This window comes from Erithacus rubecula, assembly GCF_903797595.1.
Source record: "Erithacus rubecula genome assembly, chromosome: 2".
NCBI classification, from domain to species: domain Eukaryota; kingdom Metazoa; phylum Chordata; class Aves; order Passeriformes; family Muscicapidae; genus Erithacus; species Erithacus rubecula.
Window position 1 is genome coordinate 68,487,262 of NC_136685.1, and position 16,809 is coordinate 68,504,070.

Genomic DNA, 16,809 nt, shown 5'->3' on the forward strand with positions numbered 1-16,809 from the left:
CATGTGGTATGTAAGCTAACAGAGAATAATAAGGAAAGACAGTAACTTCTAAGACTGCTCATTTTCAAGTAAACTGGAATGTGATGTGGTGGCATTTAATCCTGACCTGTCCTCTAATGGTATGGGACCCTCAGAACATCTTATTTCTTGCCTGAAGGGACAGGATCTCAGTGAAGATGGCATACTCAAATGCATTAAAAACACTGCCTGCATGAGAAACCCTTGTTTCTGATACAGAATACATGAGCAACCAGGCTGAAGCCACATTTGTTCTGAACTAGGCAAGTGACATTTGATTGAAACTCTTAAAAAAAACCAAAACACACACACATGAGATCAGGTAAAACAAACCTTGGGCTCGATTTCTGCTGCTTCAATAAACCCAAGTTGCCTTTATCACAACAACTATCTTAACACCTCAGTGAACAAGGAGCCATGCAGATGAGCACAACTTACATCAGACTCCACACAGGAAGACATTTTTCATACTGTGTATCCATGAGTAAAAATAAAGGCACCATTAATATGAAAACAAACATTGTTGAACAGAAAATGAACCCAAGACAAACAGCAAAAAAAGTTAATTAAAGAAGAAAGGTTTTGCACACATCTGTAAAGTTATGTGGCTCTGTATCATTCAACAATGGCAAAGTATGGTCACTGCAGTATTGTATCTTGTTATTTTTATGCATTTCTTCTTTCTTACAGGATAGCACAGAAAATAGCTCAATAAAACACCTTTGTATAATTGTCACCAGTTATTCTTGAACAATATTATTCCTCCAAAATAATTTCACGATTCCTATCTGGGAATTAGGAAAAGCCACTTAAAAGCTCTGTTTTTGTGATGAATGGAAGTCACAGCATAATCTTTTGAGGTTTGGAGAACAGTACAATCACATTAAATTCCCTCAGCTCAAGAAATGTCATCTTTACATCAGCTGGTACAAAAAAATTGTTTCCAGCCTGAGGCAGTTATGATAAGGGACTTAGAAGTCATCACCATGTGGGCCAAGAGATATAAAGGAATGCATCACCACATATAAAGTGTCTGCTTCTCAGAATTTTGGAGCTAATGTTCTCACAGCTGTGTATGACTTAGACCAGCTGGGAAGAAGAAAGGGACTAAATGAGTCACTAGAAGGATCTAATATTTTGTCTAACCTGCGTTTTAGCACTCCAGCAGCAGAACTGTTGGTAAGCAAAGTAAGATCAGATCATTATCCAGCAGGGGATGAGGCTGTAAAGTCTCTTGGAAGCACAGTAGAAAACACACAGTCCTGGGGTCAGGCAGGCAAAGATGACATTTCAGTTCTATCTGTGCACTGCTAAGATACTACCAGCAGCTGGAGCAGCCCACAGGACAACTGAGGAGGGTCATGGGTTACACAAAATTACCACAGACCATCTGGCACTCCCAAACATGCCTGTGCTCCTCCACCGACAAGAGGGAAAACCTTTTAGAAAGACTTACTCAGCAGCCTTAGCACAGCAGTTTCCCTATAGCAGACATCAGAGTTTCTGTAACATGACACACAGGCACTAACAGCTCAAGATGAAATCTTTTATGTTTTTACAGCACTCTCTCCTAGGATCAGTTTGTGAGCCTCACCCATTTACATGACCAAAGCTCACTTATGGCAGAACTTGGTGGTTTTTGAAAGAGTTGGGTGGTTGAAGTCCACTTTATCCATGGTAAAAACATAAAGTGCTAGCAGAGCCTTCACTTGGAGTAGAAACAAGATAAATTTAAAAAAAAAACCAACCCAACACTTTCTGTGGAAGAACAAGGGCCCCTTGAGAAGATGCTCATCTGAATTTCAATGAACTAGAACAATTACTGTAAACTTCTCCTGTAAACAATCCCTCCTAAATGGCTCAAGGGATGAGCTGAAGTTACCCACACAAAACTTCTTGTACTTCAGCAGAGATCTCTGTCTGTGTGAATATCTGAACTCACTCTTATTATCCTAACTCTGACCACTTTTGCACATCCCCTGTTTACTAACAGAAGGCAAGCAATGGTATTTACACTCTCAGGAGAGCAGACAATGATTTTATGCATAAATTTGAAGAATGGCTTGATGCATGCTGGTGACTAGGAAAGAGACAACCAGCAGCACTATTAAACATGCTATTTGTTCATTCTTTCATTGAAGGATACTGTCCTCAACAATTGTCAGTCCACTGTCAGAATATAACCTTTATTTTCAATCCAGAAAAAACAATGTCACAAAATCCATGTGCTTGGTGGGTGTTTTGTGTTTCTTGGGGAGAAACCATCAGGTACTGAACATATTCCCATTTTTTGCCAATGCATATTTGCCCATTTTTTCTTTAGATACAAGGTTATCAAAACAGCAGCATTTCTAATGAAATGTATTCTATTAAGCTACCTGACACTGGACGCATTTTTAGCTGCAGTGAAAAGTACTGCATTTGTTTTAAAAACCAACTAACCAACAAACAAAAAATAGCACAATACCCCATCTCCCCAAAAGGTATTCCAGAAAATAAGCTAGGTTTTCCTCCACTCTCCCCAACCATTAAAAAAAAATATATATATATAATAAAAGGACAAGACGAATATATTACAAACTTTTCTTAAGAAAATAAAAGAGAAAAGGGAAGGGGGGGGAGGGAAATTAACTGACAAAATCGATTTTTTTCAAACTTGAATCTTCATTAAAGCTGTTTTGTTATGAGATTTCTTCATTAAATTCCTTTTCCTTCTGTTACAAAGCGGTCAAAAATGACATTTCTAAGAGTTCTGCTTTACTTTGAAGCTGTATCTTAAATTGAAGCATTCTGAACCTAGGCTGTTTCTATTTGAAGCATTACCTGGCAAAATTATAGGTTTCATCTGGAGAAAAGCTTTAGAGGCTTATTTGAATTCCTGCTACCCAGACTTGATCCTCCTTTGGTTTCAAGAGCATCCCCAAAAGTGCATCCATGAGCCAGATGCAAATTCTATCTCTGTCTAAAATGCAATCTTAAAACTTACTCTTTAAACTTTCCTTAGAGATTCTTTCCTTAGCTTATGATATACATAAATGAGCAATCTGAGCACCTATATGAAGACCAAAAATAAGAAACTCTCTCAAGTTACTGCCCTAAGCAGGGGCAAGGTTCAGGGAAGCCTCTTGGGCTTGGTTTGTTGTTTTTTTTTTTATTGCTCAAGCTGTAAAGCAGGTGTAGCTAACTACTTAAAGGCCAAAGAACCTATAAAAAACAAACATCTATAACCACCCTATTAGCATGAAAATAAAATATTTTTCAAGACATAGTATCTTGGAAACTTCTTTCTGATAAAAACATTAAAGATTTTCTCTTTCCATTCAAGCAAATTCTTAGCTCTTAATTACTTGAACTATTTTTAGATTTATGCCATTTACACATCTTGGAAAACAAGTTCAGGACTGAATCTTCACCATCTGGGACCTGCAAATTCTCTCTGATAAACCTCTGGAAGGAGAAACAAACACTCAGCTTCTCCAAGTATTTAACACCTAAAATAGAAATTTACATCCTTCTAGGAGCCTGATATGCCAATTAAATCCATACACTCTAGAAACATCAAAACACGTTCTTATACTTTATCTTTTAATAAAGTGTACAGTTTTCAAAAAGACAGCAAACAAAGTCCTTAAGACCTGTCTTAAACTTATGGGCTGAAGTATATGGAGTAAAAAGAGAGGGTTAAGCAGCACACAGAAAGAAAGCTTGTTCTTCAGGTCTGTTTCCATCATTTCTCATTCAGATCTGAATATCTTTTAAATTTAAGAGATGATTAAAATAAATATTTCTACATTAAAAACTATGAGTGAGCAAAATAAAATATATAGAACCTTTTCTTTACCAATACAACAAAAAATAGCAAGGGCAACAATTTATTAATTATACCTGCTCAGTAATGGAAGTGGTGCTTATTTGGTGGATTACATTTTATTAAGACACAAAGTGTAATTACAATCCATGAAAGCCTTTTTCAATACAAGTATACTCATTCAGGGCAAAGTTCACTTACTAGAAGACTCCATTACAACAGCACTGTGATATTTGCTAACCATATTTCAAGGAGAAGCCTGAAGTCAGAGGGGTCACCTAGAACCCTCTTCACACAGCAAGAGAAGGAAATAGAAATGTTAACATTTGCTTAAAAAAAAAAAAAAAAAAAAAAGACATAAAAAATCTGTAAATTCTCCATTAGGATTCAGTTCTTAAAATATCTATTGTTGTCTGGGTTTGTATTTGCTCTCTGCAATACCCCAAATTGGCATTTTTTCAAAACTGCTATAAAGACTATCAATACCTGCTGAAGAAGTCCAAAATTCTCATAAGAGATTCTTTGGTCCTGCTCAGTGCTGGGTTTTGCATGGAAGCAGAAGGGTGATTTTTCACCCAGCTGTCCTATCCCCAATACTTCAGGGATTCTGGCTGGAGCACTGCTGCTCCAGAGCAGCCCTGTGCATTGGAGAACACAGTGATTCTTTCCTTCAACTGCACCCATTGCCAGGCTGCTGAATGCAGCCATGAACAGAGCTCTTAACACATATGGTATTTCCTATTCTGAACTATTTTTGGTATTATTCTAATGCAAGCTCCCCAACACCTTCATGCATATCAATGCTGCATGTACAAGCATTTTTAAGATTTCAAAGGTTTTCATGATACCATCCTTACCTATGTAGTTTATCTTCCAGAATCTCCATGTACTTCTCAGCATTTTCTTTTACACTGGTCACTGAAAAATAAAAGCCAAAGTTAGGTAATGATATAACAGTACAGTTCTATGGAGGTTTTCTTTTCTAAAACCAACTCATCTCTTACCCACATATTTTAGACACATCAGTTAGGAATAAGAATTTCATTAATCTTTTTCACATTCAAATTACAGTGTGGGTGTCTTCTCCCTTTTTTCTTGAAAGTCTATTGTATCTATATTATAATAATAGATCAATAATGAATGCATTAACCTCTCAGTTGGGCCAGAAAAATGGTGAGACTAACAAAGGTACAGTTTGTAGAAGTTTCCTCTTGACATAATGAAAAACAAAGACAACAATGACAGCCAAAAAAATCATCCTCACAATATAGGAAATATTACCCACACAGCTAGATCCTACTCTTTACCTTTAGGAAAAATAAGCCAGCCTAACAAATGCATCAGTGCATGCACAACAGTCCTTTAAATTGCCATCAATTTTGTATCAAACTTTTTCTGATGAAACCAAAACACTAAAGAAAAACCACTCAAGACTGTTGCAAAATTTAGGTTGCAGTTTTTTCTGGTTTGGTGTCTGGGAGGATACTTGTGTGTGCATGTGTTTGTTTGTAAAGTTCAGACCTAAACATTCTCTGAGTCCCTACAACGTCTTAACCCAGAAGACACTCCAAAACTCTACTTACCATAACACACAACAACAAAGCTGTTATTTTGACTGATCATTGGTACTCCATCAATGATAGAAAGTAAACCACTTTGAGGAAAATTGAGGTTTTTATATAATAACCATTTTCACAATATGACTTTTCTTCCCCCCCTCCTTAACCAATGCTTGCAAAGTCCAAGTCTAGTAGGACTGTAAATCACATGATCTCTTTTAAAGTCTAAATTTATTGTACATCAAATATGTTTTATATGGAGAGGCATCCTACAGATCATCACTGTTTTTATGGGCAAAACATGCTACATGCATCAGGTACCCTGTGAATTTACCCACTCATCTCCCACACCCTCCTCCCCACTATGATGGCTCCAAGCACAGCTTACATACATCAAGTGGTTTCCCCTTTTGTGTTTGTGAGATTTTTCCCCTTCACAAAATAGAATGTCACCCACTAAAGCCTAACCTGAAAACTTGGCATTAGCCAAATCAGCTGTGCTGAAGTTTACACACACAGGGGTTCACAGAGGTAATACCATCAGCAGCAAGCATCAGGGTCAGTGTAACACTGACTGTCTGCAGAGAGTGGTGTTCACCAGGTCACACAGCAGTCACACAGCACTGTGGCTGTCTGCCATGCAATGGCAAGTATACAACACGTTTGGCAAGGCTAATTTACTTTTTGGTTGTTTTTTTTTGTTTTGCTTGTTATATGAGTTTATTAGATTAACAAACAAACCAAACAACAAAGCCTGAAACAAACAAAAAACCCAATCCCACCACAGCCCCAGTAGTCTGGAAGCAGGAGTCTGCAATACTATATTGCACACAGACAACTGCATTAGTTCATATATTCACAGGCTGAATTACTCATTAGAAGAGTGCTGATAGATGTTATTCAATCAATAGAGTTTATAATGTTTTCTGCTGTGGCACTGGAGACTATATAACTTTCCCTAGCTCGTAGCAGTTCTGTAACAACTAGAGGGCTTAGTAAAAGCTCACAGTTCCCTTACCATGCTTTTATTCCTAAACTTCCTGTGGAACTGCATAGAGTCTGCAAGACTGCAAGTCTTTAATGACACACTACAGCTTTATAAGAACTGCCACCACTTCTTGCAAACTCCCTATCCATCAATCCCCAAATGTGCTGACCTGAGGCCCAGCACACGCTTTGATAGCAAATAGCTTCAAGGTGTTCAGGTGCTGTACTTCCCCTTCTCTTGCCATTGTCACAGTGTCCTTCAACATGAGCTGTTACAACTCAGGGACTTATTCTTTGGGATAATAAAGTCAGCAGATATTATTAATTTCTGGAGAGGGATGAGAAGAGGTGGAGAATCTGTTTCACACTCACTTTGTTTCTAACCGATATAGTGACTTCTTACGTTACATGAAAGATAAACCTTGCTTTCAATTCCTCCTGCTGTGCTTGTCACTTTTTAATTTGGTTTGATCTGATAAAGTAATTCGCACTTTCACAGTTCAGCCCTGCCCCTACATGCAATTTTACAATGCCCTTGAAGCACACAGCTTAATATACCAGCATTATTCAATGACAAAAAGTAATGGACAAGAATACACCACTAGTCAAAAGTAGGTCAGCAAAAAGCTAACACTCATTTGGAAATCACCTCACATCACTAAACCCTACTCTCTCCTGTCAAACGTTTTAACTACATTAAAAGAAATGCAAACTTTGCTGCTGAAAGAGAAAGCTCCCCAGACTAGCTTTGTCTCCTTGCCTTTTTCTCTGTGTAATTGGAAAAGCTGTGACCTGGAGATTTTGCTGGAAGGAAAACACATCTTAAAAATCAGATTAAGGTTACTTCCCTTGCAACAAACTGTAGACAGCACTGCAACAAATACAGAGATAGTTTCAGCCTTTTAGATCATCCATTGAAACAGAAGACAAGCAACAGATTAGCTGATTTTTCTGCTCTAATTTAGTGAATCTATTCACCATCACTTCAAAGCAAAAAAAAAAATTCAAACAGGAAACCGTGTGTGCCTTCAATCTGGCCAAGAAAATACTAGATGACAGAGGAATAAAAGAAATAATAATTTATGAGATTCTTCTCTGCATGCCAAATGGTTTATTTTTACATTTAAGTGAATGGGGTTGCCTTTTTCCATCAGTTCTCTGAGGAGTTACGTGCTTAGCTTATATTGGCCTTGAGGGGAGTTATTAAAATAAAGAAGTATAAATTCTCTATTATAATAAAGAAGTATAAATACTCACAGAAGATCAGAACACCAGGTTATTTAGTAAGACTAAAAATAAACTTCTGTGAAGTCTTAATTGAAGAAAAGTGAGTCAGCATTTCTTTACCTTATTTTATCTTAAATTTTTCTTCCTCCTTACAGCATCAAAGTCCAGTCTTGGAATCAGCTCTGGTCAGACAGAACTGAGAAGCAACAGTGAGCTCCTGTGGTGGCCTTTTAATTGCTACGGAATGTAAATCTGCTGTTTTAGAAGCTGCATAAATACCATTCAATAATAAACCTACGTAGCATTCCTTTAAAATATCATTTCATGTAATTTCTCATCTGAAAGCAGCCCCAGTGAGGTAATGCTATTTCTATTACTTAGAAAGTTTATTCAAACCTGCACATGAAAGTGTTTCATTACTTTTATTCTTCAGTCTCTTATTCTTAGGTCCTCAAAAATTGAACTTAAAAAGAGCTATGGACTATGAGATATGCTTTGAATTCTATGATCAATATTTTCTAAAACTTTATAAAAACTGAGTATCTGACTGAAGACACCTCAAGCCCAGTATTCATATGGATCTCCAGATGTAGATGCTTGCCAACTCAGAAGAACAAATCTTTAGAATTGAATAAGAGGCTTAAAAAATGGTAGTCAATATCACAGTAGTTTTCACAGGTCAGTAGTTCTTTGCCAGACAAGTCATCCACTGAGTACAAGAGATACAAAATCCAAAGTAGATTTTTTGCATTCTAACCTAGAAGGTGTTATTTTTCTTTTGGTTTTTTTTTTGTTTTGTTTTGTTTTTTAAATGGATAGACAGTGTGGATGAATAATGACACACAGTTTTACACAAAATTTAAGGTTGGAAGAGCTGCAATAGCTCCTACATCAACACCCAGCATGAAAAGAATTGTCAGACTTTACCTGCCTGCAAGACAAGTCTGAAACCTACAAAATTAGCCTTTCTGATCCACAAGCATTATGCTCATTCTCAAATATTTTATTAGGTAAAGCACAACTCCCACTGGCTTCAATGACAATTTTTACCCAAATTAAGTATTTAGGAATAAAAATAAAAATAATTGGATAGACATGCATTGATCTACTCTGAGGACAGAATTAGGTGTAAACAAGGCTGACATGTTGCTTCTTTTGTCACTATCCTTTTTTTAAATTTAAAAATCCCTATTAATACAAAAAGAAAATGAAAGCAGAAAATGATTCTATGAAAATTATTCTGGTCTTTTCTGTCATGAAAGTTGTACTACATTAATGTGTGAAGTTGGGGTCTGAAAAACTGAAGAATGGCTTTGATATATTTAAAGGTTCACTTGAAAAGACAGTCCGACTTCAGAGATGACATCTCAGCTGACCAACTACATGTCAAGATGATTTATCAAGCCCCAGTAACAAGATTTTGGATTACAGAATGGTAAGGAATTTTGCATCCTGAAGACAGACAGGGGAAAACCCCAAAGAACAAGCTCTGTGTGAAGAATAATGGCCACTCTCCAATGCATTGTTCCCAAAGAACTCAAGTAAAAAGAAAAGAAAAGATCATTGCCTTATTTAAGAAGTGCAAATACTTTAAAAAGGCAAATGAAATTCTATGCTGGTTCTCTGTCATCCAGCAATGAAGTGAATACCAAGGTACATAGTTATTATCTGTCTCTTCCAGTAATTGTGGTTTGTTCTAAGAAATCTGCTAATCTTCTAAATAACATTGCAGCACAGCACAAAGTAACTGAGGAAATTACTGCTACCAGAGATGAGGTGGCCAAAATTTAGGAGTCCAAATGGACTGGCTATTCTGCACTTAGAAACACTACATAAAGATGAACTGGAAACACAAACATCTGTACTGAACATCTAAGAAATTAAAGCCAGACATTTAAAGACACAACCCAATCTTACTTGATGGAGTTGAAAATATTCTCTGCCTAACTGGAGGTGGTTCCATAACTCAGTCAAAAGGTTTTCCCTCCTTCTGCAAGCAGATGGCCTGAAGAATAGGATATTGTGCTGCCACAGAAATGGAAAACTGTGCTTTGCAGTGGCATACCAGTGGCAGGCTGTTCAGAAGCAGCAATTCTGCCGAGACTGAGATCCAGGAATGCAGCAGGGCTGCACTATGGAGGGCTGCTAGACAGTCTCAGTCCCTCTGGATGAAAAAGAGTCTGCAAAAACAGCTGGGTGATTCAGTAATGTTGATCTTATCACAGTCCCATCCCAAAGGAGAAGAGGGGGCTTTTAGGGATCCACTGTCAAATGACACTCCACTGCTTTCAGAACTCTCACAGGGATGGAGTATGTAGTATCTTGTCCATGTGAAGAAAGATTTCCATCAGCATCACTTTCCTCTCCAGGACTAGACAGTCAACTGCTCTGATATCAGAGGGCAACACTTCTGATATATAAAAGCATACAACCAAAGGTTCCATCTGGAACATCACTGTCTTAAAACACTATGCTCACTCTCATATTTAAAACCTTATATTATATTTCTATTTTATACTCTCTAACTCTGAAAAAATATGAGAAACAATAAAAAAATCTATGAAGAGTAACAGAGAAATACAAAATTGGCAGAACACATGACAGCATAGCATTTTGTCCCTAATACTGAAACAGTGAGAACAACTTGCCTTCCTCAGGAAGTTCCCTTTGGAGCTGTGGATACAGAGTGTCTACTGTTCAATTTCTCCCTAACACATTGGTACATCCTGAACAGGAGCAAGCAAAGTCTAACCTCCAGACATGCTGGGAATGGGTGGGCACTGCAAGCCCAGGAGAAGCATCTTCCTCTCTTCAGGAAATCACATAAAGGCCACGTTTGGCCAAGTTTTTCCAGCTCATTTGGAAAGATGGCAGTATTTTACATATAACAGAAGTAGGCAAAGAAAATGCTCCTTCTGCTTGTGTCAAAGTTCTCAGCATATTTACAAATGGCTTAATTCGTAGACCTCGGTGCAACAATAATTTTGAACATGCAATAAGACAAATGGCACCTTGCCTTTGATGTAAAAAATTACAGCTAAACATAGATAGCATACAGAAGATACTCTTTTTAAGAGAGAAGCCACATTCTGCTCTCAGTTAGATGTCAGAGCAGATACAAGTTGGAAAATTTCAGAATGAACAGAAGTTTGACAAAGAAATAAAAACCAGAAAATAGATCTTACAAGAAGAAATGACAGGAGGTGCCAGCAGTTCTGCCTATAACAACTGACAATTCTGTCTTTGAGCAAGGCATAAAAGGTTTGCAAAGGTGACAAGGAGCAGGGGAAAACCACCCTGCATAAAAAGACACATTTGAGAAACAGACATTCCCAGAATCTGCCTCCTGAACCTTCTTTGTTGTATGCAGTACTTTTCATCCAAAGAGACAGGTGACCCTTCAAGTTCTGTGATGATTAAATTGCCTAAATTCAAGAGAATTACCATACTTTCACATGGTTTCTGAGTTTCTTTCAAATTTCTGCAAAATCTGTCAAACCTGACACAGGGATTCCTTCCATGCTAATTGTGGCAGACAGCAGGCAGAAGGAGGCAAATTACTTTCAGTAAATAATTAACGTTAAAAAAAATTAGCTGAAATTTTATGCATTGCTTTATTACACAGTATCAAAGCAAGCATACTGATTCTAAACTGAAGGGGCAGTGGGCCCAGCAGTCACCAGAGCACATAGAAACATGAAAAAAGATCTGCCTACATACTGTAAGAGACTATATAAAGTATGGGGAGCATCACAAAGCAAATAGCACCCAACTGTGCAGCCCCAGGTCTGGAAGCAGCTTCCTGGCCTTCCAACTGCATGTACCACCTCTGCAGTAACCTCAGGCTAGGTTCAGATCCCCTACCACAGGTTTGGTTACTTTTCCACAATTGATTCAAAATCAACAAATGATTGGAATGCACTAAATGGAATTTTAAATTGGCTGCAGGAAACCAGGGAGAAAACCATTCCTACTTCATGTGTTTGCTACCAGATGACAATATTCTCACTCCAGGGAAATCTGAGCTCAAACCAAACTCTCTCTCTGCTTTACACTGCTGACATAAATAAACCAACTTGCCCCAGAAAGGTTTTCTTCATTGCAGACAGGTTTAATTTTACTTAAAATTAGATAGGACATGGATTCATGCAAAATTTCTAGCTCCAGAGCAACTGTATAGTACCACTTCTGGAAGAATGCTGATAACATCCTCAGGGTATGGAGGTTCCTGAACTCTCCTATGGGAAAGTGAAGGTTGATTTTTCCTCTCCCATTTCATCACATGTATAGGATCATCTTGTTTTCCTTGCTTCTCTGCAGCCACCAGAATCATTGTTTACACTTTGTTACACAACAACTTTTTAACCTACTTTAGTATTGAAAGTATCATCCCTTTTCCAAAACTCATGAGAAAAGTTTCCTTTCACTTTCTATTATTATTTCTCTTGCATACCTTACTAAGTAACTGGGGAGAAATGAAGGGAAGGCAGAGGTATCAGAGGGTAATCTGCATACATTTTCTCCTACCTAGTTCTCCTCTCTGCCTGTTTGCCACCTATTACTTCAATCCTCTGCTGACCATCTGTTCAGCCTCCCCACTCCAACAACAACAACAAAAATTCCTTTTTTCCTTCCTCCTCACAAAGTAAAGCCTGAACATCAAGGAGAGCCATGTGTCCAGCTTGCCCTCTGTAGATTGTCAGCAGTCACAAGACATCATCTGGAAATGATTACACACCCAAAGAAGGCAACCAGACTCAACATGTGCAAAGGCACCAGAAGAGTTCAAACTTGCTACTTGAATGGCCACAAGTTTTTCCTGGAAGTAAGATTTATTTTAACACTGTTAGATAAGATAAAAAGGACCCAGAATGAGCCCTTTATATAGCTATCCAAGACAAACAACAGAGAACAATTAAGGCTTTATGCATGGGCTAAGCTCCATGACAATTACTGACAACACCTAATGCCTATGTTATGAAAGGCAGGAACAGGTCAAACATTTTTGTCTGACGAGACAAACTATAAAACAAGTGAAATCACAATTCAATTTTTAGCTTAAGAGGATACTTTACAGCTAATATGGGTGATCCACAGACTAGAGGACATGTCACAGCCATTCAACAACATCAAAGCTTCTAAAAGACACAATAGCTGTTTTCAGGTGACTGTTCTGCTGAACTTCCATGTATGCAGTCTTACACCTAATGTTTTAGTACCTAAATTGCATCTAAAAATTATATTAAATTACTAATGCATTTCAGCTTTTTAATTTAAGGTCACAAAAGAAAGATGACCAAAGATCTTTCTCAATCACTCTAACCCTTCCAGAATTTTTTGTCAAAAAAGGACTCTTCAAAATTCATGCTAGTCTTAATACTGCTGATTATTCTTTTCCTATCTCAACATGGTTGCTATACAGGATATACAAATTAGCAAGAGCCCAGGCACCTACAGAGGGACAGCCCTAAGTCAGAGCATAAAATATATTTTTGCTTTAACAAATACAATTAATTATTGCAGAAATTGTGTTCAAATTTTTGTTATAGAATGAAACCACATCACTGCAACACAGAAAAAAAAAAATTGAAAAGTGGAATTTGCCCCAAATGCTGCTATAGAATCTGGTTGCTAAAAGAGATTAAAAGGAGAGCAGTATACAAGTATAAGAGCTTTGAAAAGCAACAAAAAAAGGGAAAAAAGTGTTTTAAAAAACTGCTATCACTGAAAAAGGAAAATCACAAACACTTACCATCATAGTAGAACAAATTGCTACTAAGACATCAGCCCTTTAGATAATTTTAAAGAAAGCAAAGTAGAGCTTAAAGGTATATACTGAAGGTTAAAAGTACTACAAATTGCAATAGTGATGAGAAAAAATATTCAGCATTGCAAGCTATTTTTTAACAACCTTGAAATGACATCAAATAAAGCAGGGACTTCCTGTACCGAGGCTTACAAACGATACCTGCAAATAGCACTAGCTTACATTTCTGTACTGCTGTTCTCTCCAAGTATCTAGAACAGGTCTTGAAACTTCAGAGAAGCAGCAATTTCTGTCTTGAAAAAGAGCTGAAAATGAGACCAGAGAAGCAGTGTCCCACATACACTGAAGTTTTTTTTCAGAAACCCTTTGCAAACTACATGACCACTGTTGGCTATACCAGTCATCCTTTCCGCAATGCAATTACAGGGCTCCCAAACAAGAAAAAATGTGAAGCTGCTCAGCAAAGAGGTTGAGCAGATCCTGTTCTGCAGTCATTTCAAGGAAAAGGGAGCTTATATATATCACTTTCCTTAATCCCTAATAATCTGTGCCCTAGCTGCTTATTCCTGGCATCATGCAACCTGCACAAATGGCATATGAGTTTCATCAAACCCACAAGTAATACTTGGCTGTGCCTGACATATCAATGTAAACATGATGCTTTTGACCATGAACATGCAGTGATGCCTTAAAAGCCTCTCTGCTCCTTACACACAAAGCTGGGGCAGAGATTTACACAATGTAAGTGGGAGAATTACTGCAGCTGAGCAAAACAGATGTAACTACAAGAATGTATATGCACTAAATGCTTCTACTAATCCTGAACACCCAAAAGGGCAGAGACACAGACACAAGGGCACACTGTTGAGAGGACAGATGTTTTTTGAACTGCTTTCAAGACAGGATCATTAATTTAATTGGCTGACTTAAAAATGTTGTTTACACTATAAATTCTGTGTTAGTTTTCTGATTAACTTCCTAGTGCCAAACTCTACTGCAGCAGAGCTCATGGAAACAACAGCTTTAATATCTCTAAACTAAGGTGGTCACAATGAAGGCATAAGATTTCACATTCAGTAATTTATAAATTAGTTGTGCACATCACTTCACACTGCATAATAGTAAAAGGGATTCCAATGACATTCCAATGGAAAACAAATTCCAGCATACTACAGATTACCATGTAATCTTCACTGATGCTACTCTCTCTTTCATATTTTTTTTCCTTGATACCCTCTTTGGTCTCCAGAACCAGGTATAAATCTACATCTTCCCCTTATCTGGATAAAACATAAAATATTTGAGCTCCCTGTAGCTTTTAGGTTTTGTTTTTTAAGAGAGAATTCATATTTAGCTCAGAAAGGTGATGAAAAAGCAGCCTTATTCCTATTCAAATCTCTTTCCAGATTGAAGCAGACAGTTTCAGCATCAATAGGAAATCTTCTGTTTGAATTAAACCCTAAGACCTGTGTTTATATAATGTCCATAAAGGGAAGAAATTAAAGGCCTTGCCCTTCATATTGAGTCTCTGCACTGCTATATTGTAAGTAGGATCATTGAATTCATTCTTCAAAGCAGCAGAATGCTTTAAAGCAGTGGGTTTTAAAATAAATTACTTGAAAAACAGCAATTTCTGTTGAAACTTACACTCTTTCTTGACTTTTGATTATGATTTTCTTTTTCATACATTTTATTCATCATATGACCTAAGCTATCTCCCTCCCTAAGTCTATGCTGTTTGTATCACTTTCTCCTCCATTCTTCTTTTCAGTTTCTACTCTGCCTTTCAAATTCCTTTTTTTCACATTTTGTCAGCTTTGTTCTTTCACTTAAGCTGTGACGTTGAAACAACTTCCCAATGGCTGAAGACTCTTCTACAATAGCTTAATTGAACATTTTCTAATACCAAATGTTCTGTAGGTATGATTTCACATGCTTAGTTGATGTAATCTTCAGGATTTAAGTGATTTTTCAAGTGCCACCTTGAAAAGGAAAGTTTTAATTTCTTGCGTTTTGAAGACATGAGTCAGAAATCCAAAGGCCCAAATCAAGGCCCAAATCTTCAGAACATCCTGACACCTGCAGCAAGAACAGCATTATAAGGCTATTCCAAAATGTCCAGTGTTAGGATTAGAATTATGCCTCCTCTCTTAACCTTCTCACCAAGGTGCAAGAGCAGCAGTAATTTCTTCTGGACACTCTCAGGGCAAACTAATCAGATCTACAGACAACATCCATCCAATCCTCATTACTCCTTCATGGAAAAGGTGGATAGACAGATGGAACGGTCCACCAGCTGGACCACAACAACCTGGGCTGTGACATCTAAGGAATAAATTTTTCTATGAATCTCACAGCCTGAAAATAGAGAAGATGACTCAGGTTTTCTCCTATGGCATCCAATCTAATTATTGGACAGTTAACAGCTTAAGAGACAGTCAGCCCAGAAACCACTGGAGAAAAAAGAAGTGAAGGGAGTCAAATAGAAAAAAAAGGTAATGATGAAGATCAGGTTGAAAGGTGCTGCTGAAGAACTGAGCCCAAGGGAAACTCTCCTGGTCTGCAGCAGACAAGCAGATTACAGTGCCTGACTTTCTGCTCAAGTGTGAGTAGAGACAAGTGGTACAGTTCACCACACTGGAGAATAATTTTTCAATTGAGCTGCTGCCTCTTTGCCTGGTTGACTGATTAATGTGATTGACTGACTGAACAGAGTGGTTTTTCTGTCATCTTTCCTTGTGATTAAATTTTAAACGTCAGGACAAATCGCCCACCGTCTAATAGAAGCGGACTTACACCAGCCTGTGTGTTTATGTAAAGTTGAAGAACATTCAACATTTTCCCAACTTTAAGGTCCCCCATAGATTTTGCTGCTAACACCAGGTCAAGTTGTAGAAATGAGAAATGCTCACACAGCAAATGCTTCCACAGTGTTGGATTGCAAGAGGCTTTTTCAAAGCGCTGTTTGTGCATTTTAGCCGTGAAACTTCCAGGGATATCAGTAGGAGTCACACAGCTAAATCCCCAAGCAACACTTTTGGAAGATGACTTATATTTAAAGGAGGATTAGAAGAAAATACTTCTTAAGCCATTTTCCATATAACATTATCAGCCTTTAATTTGGAGAAATACGGAATCATTTGGGGGAAATACATGATTCACTGGGTATCAATTTTTCCATCCAATTAGGTTGGGGAGCTACACTGAGTATTTAACACATATCCTTGCTTCCCCCTCCCTTTCCACATATTAAACACAAGTTAAGACCTCTGGGTTTTCAACTTTGTTGATTTTACATTCCTTCTGGGATTTAAAGTACTACTTTGTTTAATTATTTTTCCTCTACTCATCCACAGTATTGAATGACAGTAATAATGAACTCAGAATCATTGTACAAATCCCAGTAGGAACCACTCACAGTTTGCTAATAGGACATTATATTT

At 37.6% G+C, this 16,809-nt stretch overlaps 1 protein-coding gene across 5 annotated transcripts in view; it reads right to left on the minus strand.

Annotated features, from left to right (window-relative positions):
* Positions 1-16,809, minus strand: part of DISC1 (DISC1 scaffold protein) — a 184,977-nt gene that overhangs the window by 37,751 nt on the left and 130,417 nt on the right. For all 5 annotated transcript variants that reach the window (XR_013777150.1, XM_079330312.1, XM_079330314.1 and 2 more), the window contains exon 10: positions 4,684-4,744. Coding sequence is in view for 4 of the 5 variants with exons in the window: in XM_079330312.1 (XP_079186438.1) it covers positions 4,684-4,744 (61 nt within the window). In the remaining variant the exon portion in view is untranslated. The remainder of the gene's footprint in view (positions 1-4,683; positions 4,745-16,809) is intronic.